The following is a 21,503-nucleotide window of genomic DNA, read 5'->3' on the forward strand; positions in this document are numbered from 1 at the left end:
GTGATGCCCGTTCATCCGTCATCGCCAAACGGGTTATTGAAATACTGAAAGCCTGTGGACTATACTTCTACCATTACGAAGTTTGAATTCATGGTGCTATCTGCACAGTCTCACAGTGGACTGATGAAACGCTTGGCCCTTGGGGAGCGGCGGCCATCGCCATCATCAAGGAGCTGGCTAAAAGACTGCGACAATAAACAGGAGAAGTACGCTCGCACGAATTTCATCGACAGCGCTTGTCGATTGAGATCGATTGAGATTCAACGGGGGAACGCGGCGTCAGTACTGGGCACCATGGATGGAGTGGATAAGCTTACAGAGATTTTTTGTTATCGTCTGAGCGGTTCTGTTTTATATTACCCACAGTGTAACCAGCAACGAAATCATAAAAACTATAGAAGTATTGATGAATAGTTTTTTTCTCAATGCTACAACATTTGACGAAAACCTAAGCTACACGTCTTTACTCACGGAATTGGGGAATTCTACCAGGAGATATAACTGGAAATGAATAATGCTCGTATTTTCCGTGCATGGTCAAAATTCAAAGCGATGGTAAACTGTTCGTATACACAGATCAAAGCACACAATTAGAACCCAGTTCGCTCCCACAAAACATTCATCTTATCGGTCAAATTTTGTTCCTCTCCTGTGCATTATTGACCATGCGCACCAGTACCAACCCGGCCAAGCAGGTGATAAGGTCAGCCATGGCGAGCCCCAATGTTAACCACATAATGTGCGCCTTGATCCAGTAGGCGCTGCAGTGGGGCGGTCGGTTCCACAGATAGTAGCGCGGCCACATGGGCATGTTGTGGCAGTCCGTGAAGTTGTCGGAAAAATCCGGGTCGTCAACGAACCAGCTGAAGCGGATGGCCAGGTAGCAGACGATCAGCAGCGCGTAGAATATGGTCACGAACAGTTCCGCCACGCGCAGACCGCGGCTGTCTTTGTCCCGGCAGTATATAACCAGGGTGATCACCGCCAAAATCCAGTCAAGCGCACCCAACGCGAAACCGGCTTTGAAGAAGTCCTCGGCGGTGTTCTTCGTGTAAAATGCGGAGCTGGCAACCTCCGCTGTGAAAATTAATTTATTATACATCAGTGTTTTGCGTACTGGAAGCGTAATTCCTGTTTCGCTTTATTAAAAAAAACGTTCATCACACAAAATTATTATCCGCACTGGTGCACATAATTAAAGAATGTATTAGCAAACTTCAATAATTTAACCGTGGAGAAATTTTATTCCAGAGCTCAGCACACGGAAGCTGGATTACTAATAATAGTACAGTAAAATAATAATGAAATAAAAAATGACTGAATGCAACTGGTGCCTTTCGTCACCGGGCGTTATTCAGGTAGCCACGTGCTATGTTGCAGCAGCTGAGTGTTTCTAACGTACTGCATGCAGCAAAAGCATTTCAACTGCGAAGCAAATTGAATTAATTTATTAGCTTCCAAGTACTCAGCTGTTGCAACTTTGCATAAAACTAAATGTTCGTGGGCGTCAAAGCATACGAAAAGCAGCAAACGGCCGTAAAAGAATAAATTTTAAAAAAAACTGACCAAATTAGTGATTGTTTTCTGCATATTTTTTCTGGATTTTTGGGCCTCTAACGCTTCATAGTACCTTACCGATTATCTGCAAGGAGATGAAGCAAAATCCAAAAATAATATGCAGAGGTCCCAGAACCATGCGCATTCGATCGGTCTTCATTTTCGTAATATTGTAGAAAAACAGGACGCTGCAAGTAAATATTAAGCCTGTGCAATTCACAATAATTAGAGCAGAAATCCTCGACTGCTGAACAGTACAAACGAGCAGGCTTTGCATATAACCGATCACAGCCGGCACGGGTGCTGATTAGTGTTGATCAACACCGGGCGAACAAGCGTATCGCACGGCGTTAGCACGAAAGTCTAATAATGACCAGACTGATAAACGGTGTTGCAAGAGAGATAACGCTGCACGGAATATCGAGTGTTTGATTTTCTCCATTAAATGCCCGCTATTAAGTACGAAGCCAGTAAATCACCGTAAGCGTTCGTTTAAACCGCGCTCTCGCAATATGAATAATGCCGATTTAGATAATTAATTAAAATATAAAATCAGCCATTAATATTATACGAGTACGAACAATTTAATTTGGGCAATGCCGCAATAGCCAGTACGCCTATCGATACGCTTGCGTATCTAGATTTAAGCTAATTAGATCGATAGAAATTTAATCACGGAAAAAATGTCAAAATTGCGGCAATTATAAATAAAAACTCGATAAAATTTAGCGGTAAGTTTTTTGTGATTTTTAATAGATTTTGTAAACAGTCTGATCTACAAGCAAAATCAAACGCAAATGCAACTCAGTTAACGGCAACCTTGCAATCACATCAACAACACTGCAAAAAAACCCCACTTTTGAGGTTTATAAAACGGTTCAATAAAAGCTGCACGGTAACGATTTACCCAATTAAAATAAAATTACAGTACAATATTACGTCAGATCTTGATTAGAGATTTCGCTTATTGCATACAACCGCAATTATTTGATCGATAGGGCGGCTTGGTTAGACCAATTGCTTAGATTTTATTGCGCTCCTGAGCGTTGCTGACCACCCGCACCATGACCAGCCCGGCAAAGCATGTGATCAGATCGGCCAGTGCAATCCCGATGGTGATCCACATGATATGCGCTTTAATCCAGTAGGCACTGCAGTGGGGCGGCCGGTTCCACAGGTAGTACTTGGGCCATGTCGGCATAAAGTGGCAGTCCGTGAAATTGTCCGTCCAATCGGGATCCTCCACAAACCATTGAAACCGAATGCCCAAGTAGCAGATGAGGAGCAACGTGTACAAAATAGTCAGGATCATCTCGGCCACCCGCAGACCGCGGCTGTCTTTATCCCGACAGAATATCACCAAGGTAACCGCGGCCAGGATCCAGTCCATGCCGCCCAACGCGAAGCCGGCTTTGAAAAAGTCCTCGGCCGTGTTCTGCGTGTAAAACGCCGCGCTGGTAATTTCCACTGCGAAAAAGATGTTTTTCTTAAAGGTTCGGATTTCATTAGAAATGTTTTCCCGAATATTATGACTAAATCAACGGTAAAAACCAAAGCCGGGAGCGAGAAAGTCGCCTTTAGTCTACGTTTATAAAGGTCACTTTTGAAATTATTCATTTTTGGATTTTTAGTTTAGTCAATTTGGTAACTACGCTTGATTACCGTTTTTTTCGTTTTGTTTTGTTAAGGGTGACCTTAATCTTAACATTATTTTTTTTTAAATCATGCGTCCACAAAAATGCTGTACTTTACATCTTTCTTACCAATAATCTGCAGCGCAATAAAGCAAAACCCGTAAATAATATGTACTGCCCCCAATATCATCCGTATTCGATCGCTCCGCATTTTCGGGATGAAGCAAATCGTTGTATATCTCGCAGTTCTCGAAAAATGCCTACAAACGACGTGGTCCACTAGGAAAATACTCTGCAGATGACGGTTTATGTGGATATGACAAATAATAAGAAGGCAGCAGTCTTTTGCGTATTGACAGATTTCACAACGTTTTGAATGAGCAGGATTTGTGCTTGACCAAACACCAACTGCCACAGAAGGCATCGCGCGCCGTAACCGAAAAACAAACAACACCCAGACTGATAAAGCGTTCTCATGTCAAACATTGTAAACGTACAGAGTAACTGATTCTTCTGTTCATCACGGATTATGCAAGGTAGCCTATCGCATACTGTAGACATAGGCAGTTTAATATACCGCGTTTACAGTCAAAGTTTAAACAGTGTTTTTAATGTTGCTGTGCATTCAGTGGCCATCCTCGACAAAATGTTTTACGTACTCTGTACATTTGCTCATTAGCGTGATAAATTGTCATGTGTGGTACCGTTGATAATTAAAGACATAATTCCTTTCCGCGACATGTGATTTTGGGTTATTGTACTTAGAAAAGCTTACACTGTCCCAGTCAATTATTTTTTGTTAGTGAGGCGGAATATTTGTGCATTACCAAAAAGGCAAAAACTGTATCGGTATTGTAGAAATGTCAGGCGGAATGAAGCAAAACTGACATCAACAGGCGTAGTTAACCTGTGAAAAGTTTTTGCACTGTAAAGCCTGGACGTGGCTCGATTACGCAGATCCCGTGATTGTGCCCGGTGGGGGAGAGAGGCCAACCGATGGGAGGCACTCGAGTACGAGTGCCCTTGACGCTGCCGGGTAGAAAACAGCAGCAGTCGATATGCAATTATCCCCTCTTGTTCCTCCATACTCACAAATGATGGCTTGTAACGGTGCACTCACTGCGCCGTACAGTAGCAATCCTCTTCAAGATTGCGCTTATCCAGGGTTGTACCATGCGCACTCTCTTACTCTGTGTACTTGGAGTGTGTACGTACTCAACTAAACCGGCAACTTGACGTTCAGAGTTCAGCAGATTGACCGTACATTTCACCGCGTTCCTGCCGAATAACTGAATGAAATAACAACATAATGCTTTAAATTACAACATCGCGAAAATCTTTTTTAAATAGCTATGCCTTATAACACTGGCAGTAAACTTTTCCCGAATAAGTTGGAAACGGTTACTGGTTTTTGCACCCAAAATAGAAATCGCTGCACTGAAATTATGCCAAGAGCAAAAATTTTATTAGATTTCTGGATGATTTTCGGGACTCATAGGCTTCTTAGGATTAGTAATTTTTATGTTTTCGTATGCTCAGGTTTTTAGAATTCGAAGTCCTTAAAGTTCTTACACTTCCTAATTATTACGGCACCAATGAAGTTTCAACTAAACAGATGTTTAAAAAGTTTTCATATGTTTCTCGGTTTCTGTGGCCTCGGTGGTTTTCCAGGCTATCGGAAGCTATCACCGGAACCGGACCAGCCCGTGACGTCACAACGTAATACGAGCGTTACGAATTGTGGAGATCCCGTGTTGTGTCCAACAAAGAGCACTGCGCTTCCACAGTCAACAGGGAATCAATCGATCGTGCAGACTGCAACTGCGTGTATAGTGACTATACGTTGCTGGAGGCGGAAACGGCATATGCGCACTCCAGTATCCCCGCGACTGAGTGCAGTGCTCGTGTGCAACAATTAGCCCGATGTGGCAGGTGGCTGCGGGCGGTTGCGCGGGCTGGCATCCCCACTGCTGCGCGCTCTCGCTCACTAACTGTCTTTCCTACCCAGGAAGAAAGCCGAGCCACATATGTTTCCACAACATTGGCCAATCTAATCGGGTTGATTACGCACTGCACTCGCTTTTCCGTGGCCATTCCGCTCGCTATGCGCATTATGCCGGCAGCCACGATCGTCTAGCGTGATAAACAAACCCGGGATTATTTTATCCTTCCGCGCATGACATATATCTAACCATAAACACTGAAGCGTAGATGTTTTGCTGATCGATGGCATGGATATGTCCGTATATAAAAAACCCGGCGTAGCGACGAGGGGATGATTGTGGCGATCATGTTGCGGTTGTGAAGAGATCAGTCTTTAATGATTGATGCAGCAGGCTACTGAATGGTACGACTGTGTGTATGGCGATCGGCGGAATAAGTTGGTTAGCCGTGCCGGCTCATGCGGCATCCCTTTGGATTAGACTGGCGCGTAAGGGGATCTGGGGGATTATCCTGCTCCTCGCTGCACACGGTATGTTGCCGCTATGAACCATTAATCAGCACTTGTAATGCACAGTGTGTACATTTTGTCCAGTTGACTCTGTAGTGCCGTGCTGTAATCTTTTTTCGAGGCATGAGTGGGTAATTTGATCGGAAATCGTTGCATGGATGTCTTGGTTTGAATAATAATTTTAGGAGATATTTAGAAGTGCTTAGAAATTTTTTGACTCGCTCTTTTAGTATCAGCAAAATAAAACTGCTTTTTCAGTATCAGAAAAATAAAATTGGTTTGCGGAAAATGGCTTGAAAAATGCTGCGGAAAAAGTATCACTTTTTTCCATCGCAACTGGCGTTTTTGCGTTAGTATCTACACTCGCGATACATCTTTCTATTTGGATATCTTTGAATTGCTCTCCTGGCTTGGAAAGCTATTTTAGAAATATTTACAATAATCAAAAATCTCTGTGCCCATAAAAAAAATCGTTTTGATAACAGCAAAACACTGTACCTATTTTTCTGTTGACTCATTTAAGAATGCACTGTGTATGGATTTTTTTAGGTAGGATCGGCACTTAATTTTTAAAAATATTATGCTCTCAGTGCTTATGGAAATAATGCAGCGTTTGTTATTTTGTAAAAGCTGATAGAAGGCGCAATGAAAATCGGAAGGCTTTTTTTAAACAAATCTTTGATGATGGTGTTGCGTGAAGCGCGCGTTTCGCGCGTGGCCGAACGAGAGAAAACATATTAGGCCGGAAATTGTTTATAATGGATTATTTCAACATTGGCCCGGGCGCCTCTTGCACACGTTCGACAGGAAGCGCCGGGCGAATGCTTGGCACGGTTTTGATTGCCGGGTTAACGACAAATCGACCGGTTTATCTTTGCTAATAAAAGAAAACACCAGACGCCAGCCGGATCATTATACGCCAGCCATAAACGGCCTGACAATGCGCAGCGTTGACCTTCCTAAATGTACAGTCACGCCAACAGTCATTTATTGTTTTTGCAATCGATTTCCTTGCATTCAAATAAAATATAGTTTATCCAGCTAACATTATGTAAATAAAGAAATACTCCGAATATTGATTTATATTCCTTCCTAGCTCAAACATCAAACTTTTATCTTGCACACCGTGGTTTCTTGCAAAATAATTGCGCTTAGATTTAGCTTATAAATTATTATATATATATATATTGATTAAAATATACTAGATTCATTTTTTTTTCGATTACTAAATTCGATAAAAATTTTAATTTTTGCATTAAATTTCAAGTTAACGTTATACTGCATTTTAAAAACATTTTCTAATCACGGCGACACTTTTCATAAAGGTCATATTTTTCCGGTATATACAATACAAAAGCTGGCGATATTTCCATAATGAAGAATGACAAGCAGCTAACAGCAAAATAATCGTCCAATTAATTCCCGATCAGCCGGTTTTTATGGGATATTTTGGGGCGTAAGTTTTTAACCAGCGGAAATGATCCGTTGCCGGGTCGGAGAAAATGTGCCGGGATTAGAAGCGTTGTTTAATTGATCGACGACAGTTTTGTCGTTGTTAATCAGTGAGGATGAATGGCGAAACGGGCGCCCCGGCTTCCGTAATATGCAAGACAGCATTATACAGTACAGCAGCCGATCCATTTTACGCGGCTGCCAGTGCGCCGATCGATCCCCGCGACCGGAAACAATTTAATTTGGCCATGATGGACAAAAGGCTTGGAATAATACTGGACCAGTCATACAAGGGCCTGGCGCAGAACAGAAAAACGTCTTCCTGCTTTGGCGTTAATTGAAACGAGACGTGCGCTTTTCAAATCGACGATAAACACATGGCGAAGCGGTTAAGCGTGATGTCAATTCTAATTAGTGTATCACGGCCGCTGCGGATAGGGCGCCGGTGTGGCGTGATCAAGCCGGTAGCTGGCATTATTTATTAGGATCAATTTTTACGTTCGATGGTGTCTCCGAAAATTGACCTCGTTTATCGGAGGAAAAAATCTGGATTATCGATAAATTGATTATGCGAAAAATTTTGCTAAGCTGTTTGTTTCGAAAGCCGTGCGTAGCTGGCTTCGTATTACTACACGAGTCTTTTTAGAGAATATTTACAAAAATAAAAAAGCTGAAATAAAAAATTAGACAACAGTAAAAGTGTTCATTATTATACCTAAAATTGCGCATAAAGCAGCTATTATTTGATATCATTTTAGCATGATTCAATAAACTAAAGATTGCAGATCCCATACCTAAAACAAGGTAATTTTAATGTTAACTACGATAGCAGTTATTCTTCTTTAAATACCGAAAATTATGAGCGCTGTTTTTCGGCTAATACATTTTTCTTTAAAGCATTTCTTGCTCGATCTGTTTTTAATAAAAGCGCTACGATCGCCTAAGTACGTAATCGATCTTGCCTTATTTGTGGGGATGAAAACCATGCCTTCAGCTGTTGGCACATCCCTGTCAACGTATGCAAATCGTTTGCGTATACATAGCGCTAACCCACGCTGACACAATAGTGTATATAAATTGTGTATACAGTATGTTTGGTAATCGCAGCACGCTCCGCCCGCGGCTACGACGACCAGGAGGCCTGCCGTTTCCACGTCGTCAACGAGACAACCGGCCTGTACGTGTCGCACTACTTCATGTGCAAGGCCCCCTTCCCGCCCTACTGCTGCGGTACGGATACCTTCAAGGAGTGCTGCCGGTGGACGCATTATGTTATCAACCGATTCGGAGGCGGCAGCACCGGACTCGGGTGAGCAGAGGATAATAATCGTGCTCCGCAGAAATTTACGTCATAACTATTTTTGCCAAGTTATTGTCCCGCAAGAATGCTTAATAATGCTTGCCTTTCTAATCGCAGGCAGTATAAAAGAATTTCTAAATTCCTTCTGTTTGCTTTCTCAAAATTGCTTTTCTAGTATCACCTATTATTAGAACGGATTATTTATGTTCCAAGAAATCAATGAACTGCTTATAAATTTTTCAACTAAATACAACACACCTTAGGTTATCGGATTACTAAAATGAGGTCACTTTCCAAGCATGCATGTCTCTAAGGTTTTCTGCTGACGCTTATTAATTTAAGACTGGTTTAGTTTAAAACAGAATTTTCTTGAAGTAAATTTACATCTACATCTATTTATAAATTTTTCCAATAATTTTAATGACGTAGCGGATTTTTCATTTGGTAAATAAAAGTCTAACAGTAAGTGATTCTTCCGGCTCTAGATTATCAATTTAAAGCCGTTTGTTTATTTTGTTATATGTTGAAAGCGGATTACACAAAATAAATTTCTATTTAGTTTTTCAGGAAATTATTTGCTAGCGCCATTTAGCCGCTTTTTAATCCATGACGTACCATGACCTTTCGGACTATAATTACTCGAGTGTAAACCCTGCTAAATAATCTCCAATTCTTCAGGGAATCATGTAATCATCGGGTGTGCGACGTCTTAATTATTCGCCTGCGCTTGCGTTGCATACTAACCGATGCCGGGTTTAATTGTTGCAGGGTGGGTCTGCTGGTTGGACTGGGATTTGTAAGTAAGCATTAAATCTTTGAAGACCGAGGAGTGCGCTATAACCGGCGCCGCTGATTACGAACTATCTACATGATCGGCGGAATGCCGGTTCATAGAGACATTACACGTATCACAGCTGGAGCGTAATCGAGGCGGTAGTGTGGCGCAGTGGAGCGCGAAACGCGTGCCGATCCCGGCCGCCTGGCCGGAAGTCAAGCTGTGGCGCTGGGCCGTGCGGCACGAGTGCCGGGTTGCCGAGAACGCGGGCCACTTATGCCCAATGGCAACGCCTGGCGCTGACTAGGGTGCAATTTACAAACTGAGGAGTGCTAATCGAAATAGTAGATTTCCCATTTCAAGGCCGTTAGCGTTGCCACGGGATGTAAAACAGGGAACGGGTTCACGTGATAATTTATTAATGGAGATTGCACTTTACTTACTTCTCACGTATTGATTTTATTTCCAAGATATTTTTTATTTTTTTAACAAATGCCAGAACCATTACTGGGATTTTTTTAATTTTTAAGGGGCCTTTCTTTTTTGCACAAAAAAAATTACGGGATAATTAACTGACATTGTGTTTAGTGTTTCTTTTACGCAGTTGGTTATTTTCGCAGAGATTATCTTTATGCAAATACTGTATTTCAATTTTCTTGTCTCGCATCCGTTGCTGCAGTTGTTTATTATTATTTTCATTAGTTCATTAATAAATCGATACTGTCTTATAAATAATTGTTAAACACTGCATTTTAATATTTAAGATAAAATACACATATTTCTGGAGGGCAACCATGAAAAATAGGCAGGCTTTAACAGCGCCCAAGAAAAAGTTCTTGCAGCAAACATCGAATCAGTACTTTGGTTGTTGATGGCAGTGTACAAAGTTTTCACCGTTTGCAATTCGCCGATTGATTGTTGTTTCATTTTTTTTAAATTTGTTGTTTTTGCAGCTCACTGCCTTTGTGATATTTTTGCTGGTCTGCCTGGTGTTCCGGTGTTGTGTGGTGTCGCGATGGAACCAGGCCAGCGAGCGGAGTACATCGACACCACAGAAACGTCTGCACGACAACGTGGCCATGTAGAATGTAATAAACGACCTTGATTTTGTCTTTACTAAATCGAAAGGAGACTGTCGTGATTGGACCAAAGCTCTTCGGTACATTATAAGCTGTTCTTTTGAATACGAGCGTTTTGTGCCCTTGATTTGCGTGCGTTGCATTGTTAAGCTGACAGCCGTTAATCTTTCTAGAAATATTTCGCATAATAAATTAGTCTGTTGATCTTGAACAGCGGTGAAGCGCATGAAACTGCCGGCAATAAACAGTTGGTTTGTAATCGGTACCGGTTCCCATGAACTAAATGCCGGTCAATTTAAAAAATTTTAATTAAGAACGTAAGACAATGTTGTAGAAAATATTTGTACAGAAAATGTATAAGAAAAATATGTAAAAGGATCAAATTTAAAAAACAATTCGCCAGATCCTAAATTAAAACGATTTTGCAAAAGAAATTATGTTAATAATACAGAGAGATCACGGCAAAACGGGTTTAATAATGATTAAACACATCAAAAGATAACCGAAGAAAATTATTTAGTTTTGATGTTTAAAATTAGTTAATATGACAAATACTATGCAGTTAATAAAAATTACTCGTAATATAATATATGCATCAAATAGATATATTCATTAAAATTTTTATAATTATATTTACAAAAAGTATTATTATTTAGTGGTATTCTTAATATCTGTTAAACTGCTTTATTATTAAGCACTGCAATGTTTCGTTGCTAGATATCAGCATATCATTTTAATTAGATTTTCCACTTTAGTAATATTCCACTAGGAATACAAATTACGCCGAGGAACAAAATGTCGGTATAAGGTGTGACACAAGTTGTGCCGGTATTATGCAAGCAGGCGCGCCGGGAGATTTTTGTCTTGCCAGATGAAAATAAAGACTTCCGCTAGTATTACACAACACATTTTGCGAGGAAGACAACAACAATACGATGTCGCGAACTTGCTAGTAACTCGTAATGGTCTTACAATTTTATTATCGAATCCTCTTGTTAACGAACAGCATCAACTGCAACACTTGGCAAAAGCAGCACGTCAGCCACAAGCGACAGCTGGAGAAAACACATTATACAATGAATAAAAATTATTAAAGCATAATCCGCTTAACACGTAACGTAATCGAGACACGGATATTAATTGATACTGACGTTAAGATCGATGCACATTGTCGCGATAATTAGGTTAATTAATGCGCAGCTGCGGTTTTGTAGCGCAATTAAAACACCCGGCGTTAAATTACGCTGTGGTTTTTTATTAACAACGAAGATGCTCGATATGCGGTTAAACAATTACGCCTGGCAGCGATTAACGGCCAAGTTATGCAGTTAATTACCATTTATTAGCATGGTTTCTCAACGGAAGCTGAATTCAGTCTCCACACAGTGCCGGGTGTTTGCGCAATAATTGTATGCAGAATTTCGCCATCAGCGATTATATGGATTAATGGCCATGGCGGTCAACAAGAACAAGAGTTTTCGCGCATTTCTGCTGTCATTCGGTGTTTCACCTGGGATCGGAATTATCAGCTGCAGTGATTGTAGAAATTTATTATGCGGTTAATTTTCCTGCTGGTTGGTGTTTGCGCGTACGGCGTCGCAGGCGGTACGTTTAAGCTGAATGAGGTCATCCCGATAACAGTCCTTATAAATCGCTCCTGCGGTTCTTTTATTCAATGCCAAACTATTTTTGTTTTATGGCTTATATTTAATTTGTTATTATTTTAATTACATTTAATTTCTAAGGTAATCGTTTATTTATTCGTTTATTTATTTCGTTTATTTATTTCGCTTGTTATTGCAGTGCACGGAGAATGCCGGGAAGTCCCTGATGACAGTAAGTACAAGTATAATTTAATCTAACATTTTATTTTAGACCTTAACCAAATATTATTTTAAACCTGTTTGAATTTCTACTTAATTTGAACAGCTCCGAAAGCTGCCGGGAGGTTATTAAATTACATGTATATATTTAGTGGTTTAGTGGTATTTGAAACAAATGTATTACGGCATCTTTAAATTAAATACCGCCACTGCACCATACTTCTCTGTTCTTTTACATGTACAACTTTTTAATCGTCCCTAGGAACAGTGCCCCTACCTAACATATACTCCTTTGTAACATTCAGAAAGACGCTCCAGGAACAGAGGGTTTACTTAGTACTCGTACAGATGTTTCACTATATCTGTATGTCGTAAAGGTTGGCGGTGTGTAGCAATTCAGGCCGCTATTTTTCTTTTATTGTAACTTACGCCTTCGATGCCGGTCCCGGCATCGGGCTGGACCGGCATCGGGCTTGCCAGCGGTGTGAGCAATCTGGCCGGCCACACCATCGATCGCCGGCATCGGTGCCAATTCGGCGCGGCGCGGGTGAAGTGCCCCCCGCATTTAACTAATATCGAAATTCAATTTCAGTTTCATTAGCAATATAAATTATTTTTCATTATTGTTATTCCTGTAGTATTTCATGTCTCTTAAACTTTGGTGTAGAAAGCGTGACCGGTGGGCAAGATGCGGCGGGCTCCCAGACCAAGTGGGCAGATGAGAAGGGCAACCCTTGCGAACCGGCTGAATCAACCGAGGCACCAGCCGACGCAGCCACGGACGCGGCAACCGACAGCGCCACCGAAGCCGCTAACGACACTGCTACCGAAACCACAACCGAAACTGCTACCGAAACCGCCACTGAATCTGCCACCGAAGCCGGTAGGTACTTGCTGAATATATTCTTTAGCTTTTTTTTCTTTCGCTTACTAAAATTATATAAAACGAAGACGCAAACCTGTCAAGTAAACGCGCTGTTTTTGCAGCAACAGAAGCCGGTACGTAACACAAGTTTCGTAATCAATCAAAACCGTCAACGTGTCAATATGTCCGACAGCAGTCGCAGTATCGGCGAAGAAACCTACCGGAATAATCACCCATACTATAACCATGACGTACACCAGCGATGCACAACGCGATGCGCTGCTGCAGAAGATTCTGGCCATCTGGAAGATTGTCATTACCAGTAAAGCTTCTTTTTGAAAAATTCTGCATTTCATTTCAGTATGGTTGTTAATGTTGCGGTTAATTTGCTTGTAGCGCAATTCAAGGGTTCGGATGTCAGTATTAAATTTGTCAGCGCGAAACCCGGCGCGACGGCTAATTCCAAGACTGTCACGTACACTATCTCCTTCGCTGGACCCAAGCTCGATACACAACTGGTGCTGCAAAAATTCAAAACCCAGTTTAGTTCCAGCAAGATTGAGGGCGTGACGCTGACTGAAGACACGCCCACAACCAGTAAGAATCAGTAGTCGAAAGTCGCAGTAATCAGAGTTTCTTAACCTTATTTCGCAAAAAAACTGAGAAAATTTATTAGACTAATTTTTTATTTAAATTCATCAAGTTAAAAAATCGGTTTAAAAAAATTAAAATTGCCGTTTTTCCAGCAAAAAAAACGTTTTCATTGGACTAACATTTTTTTCATAATTTTTCCTCAAGAAAAAACGCATTTGTCAAATAAATTTGTGACAGGCACCAGCAAAGTCGCCGTTGGTCCGCCGACCATGAAGACCCTGCGTCACACCATCTTGATTCGCTATGCGACACCGCAGCAACGCGAAAACCTGATGAAACTCGTCATGAAACTGTGGAGCACCGTTCTCAGTTAGTCAACGCTTTAATTCGTTCTACTGAGTTTTGAGATCTGATTCGGGGTACTTGCAGCGACCTACTATCAGGCATCAGAAGTGAACTATAACTTCATCAGCGACGCACCAACTGATATGAAAGGCTACAAAGCGGTGACATACGATGTGCTCTTCACCACCACACTGCAGACCATCAACATCCAGGACATTCAGCTGAAATTCCAGGCCCAGTATCAAATTAAAAAGGTCCCGGGTACCATGCTGCTGGAAGGCAGTCCTTCTCTTACCGGTACATGTTGGCCATTTTTCAAATACAAAAAAAAGATGAAGACAAAATTATTATAAAAAAATGTATATCAGTAATGCATAGTTATATGTGTTTACTTTTAAAAATCCAGAATAAATATTACTTAGATAAATCTAATTACAACCAAGTGTGGCGTGACCTTTAGAAATACCCGGAACAGACAGTTTTTATATCGAATAAAATACCAATAAAATTTATGAAAATTTGTGACTTTTGAATAGAAGCGAATTTGATAGCATTAACACATAAAAAATGTTCCAACAACAATTTATAAAAAAGATGCGATGTGACCTTTAACAGGTAACGTTAAGATCGAGAACCAAACCATCATCCATACCATCATTATGAAGTATGAGACGGAAGACCAGCGCGATACCATCTTGAAAATGATCCTGGATGTATGGAGGCTTGTCCTGTGTAAGCTCTTTGGTTAATCAGTCAATTTTTAATTATTAGAATAATAGAACTGACTTTTTTGGTTTGCAGTGAAATTCGGCGTCAAGGATGTCCGCGTGGAGTATGTGGACGAAAAGCAACAGAAGATTAGCTCGGCCAAGATTATCACCTACAAAATTATCTATATGGGAAAGAAGGTGAAGGTCAGCTATAAAGTCTTGCTGGACATGTTTGCGGCGCAATTTAAAATCCATTCAGTTACCGGTGTTACGCTGCTGACGGATATCGCCACCGCTTTAAGTAAACTACCTCCCTATTACATATTACGATTATTAAAGAAATCGGCTAATTTGACATCATTATCTTTTTCGGCAATATTATCTAGGTACGCACACCGTCACACAGAGTTTATTAAATACGCTGGGCATCAGCTACACAACCGAGGAGCAACGCGATGAAAAACTGCAGCAAATTCTGCAAATATGGACGGTGATTCTCGGTTCGTACAGTATTTCGAATGTCGGCACCATCGCATGGTAAATATCGAAAGGCGACCTTCTAATAAATTACAGCCCAGTATGGCTACAAGAATCCTCGCATCACGGTGGTCAGCGAAGAACCCGTACCCACCAAGATCCTCAAATACAAGATCGAGTACGAAGGCGACGCCATTAGCAACGTTACCGATGAGTTCAACGCCGAGTTCGGCATCAATCTTTTCCCGAATATCATGTTGGTCGAAGGCAGCAAAGGTACCAAAAGCAGCTACATACAACTCAAGAAATTATTCCCTTTCCGTCGGAGAGAGGAAATATTGCCCGAAACTGGTTGTTTCGATAATGATTGTTAATAAAATACTATATTCCACAGAAGTGAACACCACCACCCAACCACCGCCCACAACCACCACCAAAGTCTCCATCGCGACACCGAGACGCAAACCGACCACCACCACAACCGAAGCGCCTCCTCCCGACACCGAAGCCCCATCGCCACCTCCCGAAACCGAGGCCCCCACTACTACTCCGACGGAAGCGCCACCGCCTCCGGATACTGAAGCGCCGACCACCACGGAAGCGCCACCACCTCCAGATACCGAAGCACCAACCACCACGGAAGCCCCACCGCCGGACACCGAAGCCCCCACCACGACCGGAGCGCCTCCTCCACCCTACCCGACACCGGCGCCCCCGAAGTCTACTCCCAAGAAGACACCAGCTCCACCAAAGCCCACGGTGAAACCTACACCGAAACCGCCAGCACCGACTCCGAAACCCCCGGCTCCGACACCGAAGCCACCGGGTCCGACGGCGAAACCGACACCGGCGAAGACCCCGGCGCCGCCACCCAAGACACCGGCTCCGCCACCCAACCCCCGTCCGACGGTACCGCGTGGCCGCCGCCGTACGGTGTTCGATCGCAAATAAGCCGAGGATTCGTTTGCGCGTTGGTATTAATTTTCTCGTTTCCTAAACTTTTTTGTCTGTCTTGTTAAGGGGTTCAAACTTTATTTTGGAAATGTGCCGATCAATTCACGGCATAGCAGTCGTTATTCAGTTTAATGTTCAATAAAACTGCACAATAAAAAAGCTAATGCCACTACACCGCACTATAAAACACTAAAGTAGTCACTACAGGACACCACATAATTTGACTAATGGTACTACAATGGACGCCAAAATTGTCTTACACTTATGTAATCACAAAACGCGCGCAACCAAGCACTTTTCTGTACTCAAACAGCCAAATTTTTTACTGGCCATCGGCCTGCTGACATTTACACTTACACCTTGCGCATTTCCCAACGAAAACCATCGAACAATATCTCAAGCGAATGAGAAAAAAATTTCAAGAATTTTGATACCAAATAAAAGTTGTTCTTTATAAGATCTAAGAGACAATCGAGGCATCTAAAGTTTCTCGTAGACATAGCACAGGTTTTGCATCCGCGGTTTGGTTTCAGTTTTCACACACAAATCGTGTGCTTTGCCTACGACAAACTAAAATGGCTCGATTTTATTCGAGATCGCATGAAGGATGATCTGTTTAATATCGAAATTCTTGAAATTTTTTTGCCTTTCGTTTGAGATATCGCTTGATGGTTTTCGCTGGGAAATGCGCCAGGAACAAGTGTTCGTATTCTTGCGCGTTTCCTGTTTATTGGTCATTTGGTCCTGGCCATTTATTTTTATTGGTCATTCGGTCCCGGACCGAATGTAAGACAATTTTGACTTCCATTGTACATTTGAATCGTTTGACTTCTCTTTCATTTATACTACAAACTACAGTTGGCTATTGGCACTGCTGTCCATGCAATCAACTGACTTCCGGTCGAAAACATACCAAATGCTGAAGCTACTACACAAGTGATTCGAATGTACGAGTTAGTTATAAAATTAATGTTAAATTAAGTGATAAATCAATGTAAGTTTATCCTTATAACGAGAATGTTAGTAATGTTAGAATGTCAGTACATGGTAAAGACACTACAAAAGGGACTTATTGTTAGTTACAGCGGAAATGTTAGTACAGTAGGATCTGACGCTTTCGCCATGATCCCATTGACACGAGGAGATGGGGTTATCAAGCCGCTCATAAGCCCTATGGGGGTCGATACAAATTTGATAATTACGGTATGCCGACTTAGATCGACCATGCGCAAAGTGTACTGCGACAAATTTTCCTGTAATTTGTAATCAAATCCGTAATTAGATTTTTAATTTTGTTGGTCATTGAATCCGGGAATTACCTGCAGCGAATCATTAATAAAATAAATATTGTTAATTGATCACTAATAAATTAGAGTGCTGTAGTGCAATTAATAGACTCCAGTGTATGCGCACAACAGTCAATTAATTAGTCTACAGAGGATGTTTCCGCCAACAACTGGAAGCGAACCGACCACCACCAGCGCCGAGAACGCAGTCACGGGCTCCAACGCTGCACCGGGGAAGACCCCGTCCAAGATGCCGGCTCCACCATTCAGCACCCGCCCAACTGTTGGGCGTGGCCACCGCCCTACGACGTCCGATCGCAAATAAACGGAATACACGAAAAATATTCCGAAATTGGCGCAGAAAAATTTCAAGCCAACTTACAGCATAGCCTCTTAAATATTATTCCTAATGATATCTTTCCAGTCTTCTCTTTTTAAAAATGAGTCGTATCTCAACGTTGAGCTGTTAAAAAAATTTCCGGTAACTAACAGCATTTTATGATTATTGCTTATTAAAAAGGTCAAAAAACGATTGTGAATTAACGCTCAATTTGCAATGTGTATCTGTCCACATTATGCTACCTGTTCTGCAGCCTGCGTTGTACGTGAGCGTGCGTGTATATTTGTTCTGCAGGTAGTAGATTAAAATCGCCCACGCATGACGTAGGCTTAATATTAAGAAATCAGTGGGGAGCCCATTCAGCTTGCACGGCTTCTTCATTAATCTTTCATATATGCACTGCGCATGCCGAGAGCCGAACATATCACCGGCAGATCACATGAACATCATGAGCCAATTATAACAAATCTTTACAAGAAATTAATCCTCCTTCGTGCTTCCTTTGACAATTGACACGACTGGTATGGAGCTGTTTCACCAAATTTTTACTGATGTGATTTCACGCTTTCCATACCGGCTACGGAGTGACTTGTTTTAAAAAAAATTGCCAAGTTTTCATTGAGGCTAAGTCGCCGAATGTAGCACGCTTCCAGAATAAGAGTGCTTGATTCCTAATGACTGCTTGATTAATCTTCTTAGTAATCGATCGACGCCAATATTTTTTGGGTTATTCGTTCTGTTTGTCGCGGTGGAAACTTCGGCTCGCGTTAAGGTGAGGCCCACCATTACGGAAGGTAATCTCCATAAGGGTTGAAAATGTAGACTGACCGTTTCACATTTCTTTTTTGTCTAATGCGTTCTAGCAGCTTTACGATGGGATTTCGACTAACTTTTATAAAAAGCGAGAGGAAAGCTGCACTGTACTAAGCAAGCCGGAAGTAACAACATCGGCGAATCCTATGCGACAGAGATGGTCAGATAACATGGATCAACAATAATATTAGCCACCGTCACCGCACTGAAAGGATCAACACGCTACGTAAAGCGTTTTTGGATTGAGAGAGCGGATCATACCAGATGAACTGGGATGATTGGCTGCTAACGTCATCCACAGCGGACGATAATTAATATACTCCAGGCTTCAGCTAATCACCAGGGTTAACGCGTACTCAACAATTCACAATCAGCGTAGACCATAAACTTCGAAAATATCCTGTTTTCGTCATTTTATTACGCGAGGCGCTTGGTGAGAGTCTGGCTTACCTGCCGCTCCTTTGGGTAAGCCTAGAGCAAACATTTATAGGCGTCCTTATTCCTCCATTCAAAGACCCATGCAGGCTGCATTTTCTCAGCTTTGGGATTCAAAAAAACGCCTACGTTTCAGCCCGAATTACTGACAACGCCGGGTACAACGACAGTCTACGGGGACATTTTTAAGACGCTTACAGCCTGAAACGTAAACCGAGAGGAAAGCGTGACTGCGCTAAATTTTGACACATCACTAAATAGGCATTAAACACTGCGAACACGCCCAATTTGGTCCTGGTGTACCGAGTTGTCCGATCTGAAGGATTTGGTTAAACTGAATTTATTAGTGATCCCTTTTTTTTCTCTGCAAAAAGAGCATGAACAATTCCACGATCGACGCTCATATTGTACAATGTACCTGGAACAACACGGCCATATTTGGATTATTTGTTTTCATTTCCGGCCTTCTCACTAACGGCACCGTCGTCCTGGCCCTCCTCAGTCGACACGCGATATGGTCACCGTTTATGGTGTACGTCTTTAATTTATTCTGTGCCAATATTCTCCAGTCGTTTACCGGGGCGCTGCTGGATTTTATTAATTCTTATTGCTCGGTTTGGTTCCTCGGCCGGACGTTGTGCTTCGTGTATAATTATGGAGAATGGACAGCGGCCATCCTGCAGATGCTCTGCCATCCGTTGATCGCTCTTAACCGCATAACGGCCATCTACGCACCGGTGTTTTACCGACACACTCACACCTACCGAAACGCGATATTATTGTGCGTGTTAACGTGGCTGTTGGCGCATATTATCACGCTACCCATGCTCATTATCAACACCGCTGTCGATGTACGGGATGTCTGTCATGTGGACCTAAACGAGCCGGTGCAGAAATGGTGGGCGTTCGTGCTGGATGTGGTGTGCGTGCTCTGCATCGGTATGGTCGCCGTGTGCTTTCCGGTTGTGTATGTGAAATATCGCCGATCGCGTTTGCATAGCATGCGCGTCCGACCAATCAAACCGGATAACGCGTCGGACCAATCCAATCGGCTTGATATCGGTGTTATAGGGTGAGTGAAGCTCTTGCTGGATCAGCTAGGCTTCTAGAATTGAAGATGCCCTGTTCCTGTTTTTGCCGTTAACAGGCTAATATAGTTCATATTAAAAAAATACAGCCTTTAAGTTTTTAACCTCTTATGACCGGCTGAAACAAACAACCATTTATGTAGTTGCATTTTTTCTGTAACGAAAAAAAATCCATTTTTTTCAAATCTTGCTTTGGAGGTGACAGCACCGCTGTGAAGACTAAACTGAACCGAAATCAAAGCGCCAACATTTCTTAAATCTCGGAATTTATAATTACGGCAGGTATCTGTACACCTGCACCACTCAACTTATGTATTATAAACCCGAAATCTACAATCAGTCGACGGTTTTGATAAAAGTTGTAGATTATCAAGAAAGTATATGCTGTACGTAAAATCTTGAAAAATCGGTACTGTACGGACATAATTAAATAATGGCGCTGTTCTTCCAGAGACGCTTTATCGCGTTCCCAAATGTTTTTGCTACTGCTTCTAACGATCAGCACCCTGATATTATGGACACCGGGCAACCTTTACGCACTGTTGTCTGCAATCAACTTGTGGGCGGATCCGGCCGCCGAAGCCATCATTATTCCCTTGTTCGCCATGCAAGCCATCTTGGATCCCATTATATTTATCCTCAGTCTGCCTCCCTTACGGATGACCGTCAGAAATTTCTTCAGGTGCAATGATTCAGCTCACAGTCAGTTGAAAATTTGAATCAGATTTTAAATTGAGGTGGATCTGAACCGGTACTGTGATTACAAAGAGTGGTGTTTTTTATCGGGAAAACGCGTGAACACGCAAGTGAGTAGAGTCAGCTGCTGACGTAGACGATCGGCTTGCATGGCTTTAGATAGCCGCAGATCAATTTTAGTCGGATATTCGCGTGATATTAAGGTAGCTTTGTGGTTCGGTCAGTTTTATTCGCGTGATATCAACTTTGTGGTTCGGTCCAACTAATTCCATTTCTCGATAATCGGTGTTTTCTGGATATAAAGCAATGTATCGTTTGATAGATAAATGCTTTTAGCATTCCCATTTGCTGTCCTCACACACGGAAACTTTCGTTAAGTTGGTTTCGTGCAGAGTATCATATGTTCGTCAAAACTGGGCGTCAGATGTTCAAACAAGTACTATCTCATACAAACATACTGAAACACTCAACATTACTTACATTAGCACACTTTTCTGGCACAATAATAGTTAGCGTACTTCGTAGGGGTCCTCTAGATTTACCCTCACACGTTAGGGGAAATCTTGTCCCCCCCGCAGCTGTCGTTTACCATTAGTTGCTTACATGCGCTGCGGCAACACGTCTGCCGTATTTCTCCGCTCACTAAAACTCTCTCATTTGGTTGCCCAACGGATATGCCGATCTGGCCAGAAACCGGTTTTAAACTGTACTCGTATTCAGTTCTAAGCTGCTTTGTGTAAGCTGCAGCTGTGCGCGGGAAAAGTAGATTTCCCCTAATGTATGGCAGTATAAGCAGAGCGCCATCCATCGTAAACCGAGATGCATCCG

General features: G+C 42.1%; 5 protein-coding genes across 7 annotated transcripts; 3 read left to right on the top strand and 2 right to left on the bottom strand.

The window, feature by feature from the left end:
* Positions 1–448: 448 nt before the first annotated feature.
* Positions 449–1,829, bottom strand: LOC129580630 (uncharacterized). The gene is made up of 2 exons (XM_055471241.1): positions 1,636–1,829; positions 449–1,077 (listed from the first exon to the last, which is right to left on the bottom strand). The coding sequence occupies exons 1-2, from the start codon at positions 1,715–1,717 to the stop codon at positions 632–634; spliced, it is 528 nt and encodes a 175-aa protein (XP_055327216.1). The 5' UTR covers positions 1,718–1,829; the 3' UTR covers positions 449–631.
* A 476-nt stretch (positions 1,830–2,305) lies between these two features.
* LOC129581012 (uncharacterized) lies at positions 2,306–3,543 on the bottom strand. The gene is made up of 2 exons (XM_055471830.1): positions 3,321–3,543; positions 2,306–3,024 (listed from the first exon to the last, which is right to left on the bottom strand). The coding sequence occupies exons 1-2, from the start codon at positions 3,400–3,402 to the stop codon at positions 2,579–2,581; spliced, it is 528 nt and encodes a 175-aa protein (XP_055327805.1). The 5' UTR covers positions 3,403–3,543; the 3' UTR covers positions 2,306–2,578.
* A 1,275-nt stretch (positions 3,544–4,818) lies between these two features.
* On the top strand, positions 4,819–10,480 carry LOC129602714 (uncharacterized). 2 transcript variants are annotated; one of them, XM_055501828.1, is made up of 4 exons: positions 4,819–5,664; positions 8,203–8,404; positions 9,164–9,195; positions 10,124–10,480. In XM_055501828.1, exons 1-4 carry the CDS (start codon positions 5,553–5,555, stop codon positions 10,273–10,275), a joined length of 498 nt encoding a protein of 165 aa, XP_055357803.1. In that variant the 5' UTR covers positions 4,819–5,552; the 3' UTR covers positions 10,276–10,480. The 2 variants fall into 2 exon arrangements, with proteins under 2 accessions (XP_055357803.1, XP_055357812.1); XM_055501837.1 differs by having other exon boundaries at positions 4,823–5,664; positions 9,164–9,191.
* Positions 10,481–11,723: 1,243 nt separating this feature from the next.
* Positions 11,724–16,159, top strand: LOC129598261 (uncharacterized). 2 transcript variants are annotated; one of them, XM_055496118.1, is made up of 13 exons: positions 11,724–11,854; positions 12,053–12,085; positions 12,740–12,955; positions 13,060–13,071; positions 13,131–13,259; positions 13,334–13,534; positions 13,769–13,900; positions 13,961–14,173; positions 14,492–14,608; positions 14,678–14,887; positions 14,973–15,086; positions 15,160–15,339; positions 15,458–16,159. In XM_055496118.1, the coding sequence occupies exons 1-13, from the start codon at positions 11,803–11,805 to the stop codon at positions 16,012–16,014; spliced, it is 2,166 nt and encodes a 721-aa protein (XP_055352093.1). In that variant the 5' UTR covers positions 11,724–11,802; the 3' UTR covers positions 16,015–16,159. The 2 variants fall into 2 exon arrangements, with proteins under 2 accessions (XP_055352093.1, XP_055352173.1); XM_055496198.1 differs by having other exon boundaries at positions 13,134–13,259.
* A 3,109-nt stretch (positions 16,160–19,268) lies between these two features.
* LOC129595726 (C-C chemokine receptor type 8-like) lies at positions 19,269–20,698 on the top strand. The gene is made up of 2 exons (XM_055492851.1): positions 19,269–19,963; positions 20,431–20,698. The coding sequence occupies exons 1-2, from the start codon at positions 19,269–19,271 to the stop codon at positions 20,696–20,698; spliced, it is 963 nt and encodes a 320-aa protein (XP_055348826.1).
* The last annotated feature ends 805 nt before the right edge of the window (positions 20,699–21,503 follow it).

Source organism: Paramacrobiotus metropolitanus, unplaced genomic scaffold (genome assembly GCF_019649055.1).
Source record: "Paramacrobiotus metropolitanus isolate TYO unplaced genomic scaffold, Prichtersi_v1.0 Parri_scaffold0000001, whole genome shotgun sequence".
In the NCBI taxonomy this organism is placed as follows: domain Eukaryota; kingdom Metazoa; phylum Tardigrada; class Eutardigrada; order Parachela; family Macrobiotidae; genus Paramacrobiotus; species Paramacrobiotus metropolitanus.

Bases quoted from the DNA above. Each gene is read 5' to 3' on its own strand.
- LOC129580630 (XM_055471241.1), bottom strand. From the start codon at position 1,717: ATGAAGACCGATCGAATGCGCATGGTTCTGGGACCTCTGCATATTATT. The intron at 1,078-1,635 runs GTAAGGTACTAT...TAATTTTCACAG, and splicing joins CATCTCCTTGCAGATAATCG to CGGAGGTTGCCAGCTCCGCA.
- LOC129581012 (XM_055471830.1), bottom strand. From the start codon at position 3,402: ATGCGGAGCGATCGAATACGGATGATATTGGGGGCAGTACATATTATT. The intron at 3,025-3,320 runs GTAAGAAAGATG...TCTTTTTCGCAG, and splicing joins TATTGCGCTGCAGATTATTG to TGGAAATTACCAGCGCGGCG.
- LOC129602714 (XM_055501828.1), top strand. From the start codon at position 5,553: ATGGCGATCGGCGGAATAAGTTGGTTAGCCGTGCCGGCTCATGCGGCA. The intron at 5,665-8,202 runs GTATGTTGCCGC...TGGTAATCGCAG, and splicing joins CCTGCTCCTCGCTGCACACG to CACGCTCCGCCCGCGGCTAC. The intron at 9,196-10,123 runs GTAAGCATTAAA...TTGTTTTTGCAG, and splicing joins GGTTGGACTGGGATTTGTAA to CTCACTGCCTTTGTGATATT.
- LOC129598261 (XM_055496118.1), top strand. From the start codon at position 11,803: ATGCGGTTAATTTTCCTGCTGGTTGGTGTTTGCGCGTACGGCGTCGCA. The intron at 14,174-14,491 runs GTACATGTTGGC...GACCTTTAACAG, and splicing joins AGGCAGTCCTTCTCTTACCG to GTAACGTTAAGATCGAGAAC. The intron at 14,609-14,677 runs GTAAGCTCTTTG...TTTGGTTTGCAG, and splicing joins TGTATGGAGGCTTGTCCTGT to TGAAATTCGGCGTCAAGGAT.
- LOC129595726 (XM_055492851.1), top strand. From the start codon at position 19,269: ATGAACAATTCCACGATCGACGCTCATATTGTACAATGTACCTGGAAC. The intron at 19,964-20,430 runs GTGAGTGAAGCT...CTGTTCTTCCAG, and splicing joins CTTGATATCGGTGTTATAGG to AGACGCTTTATCGCGTTCCC.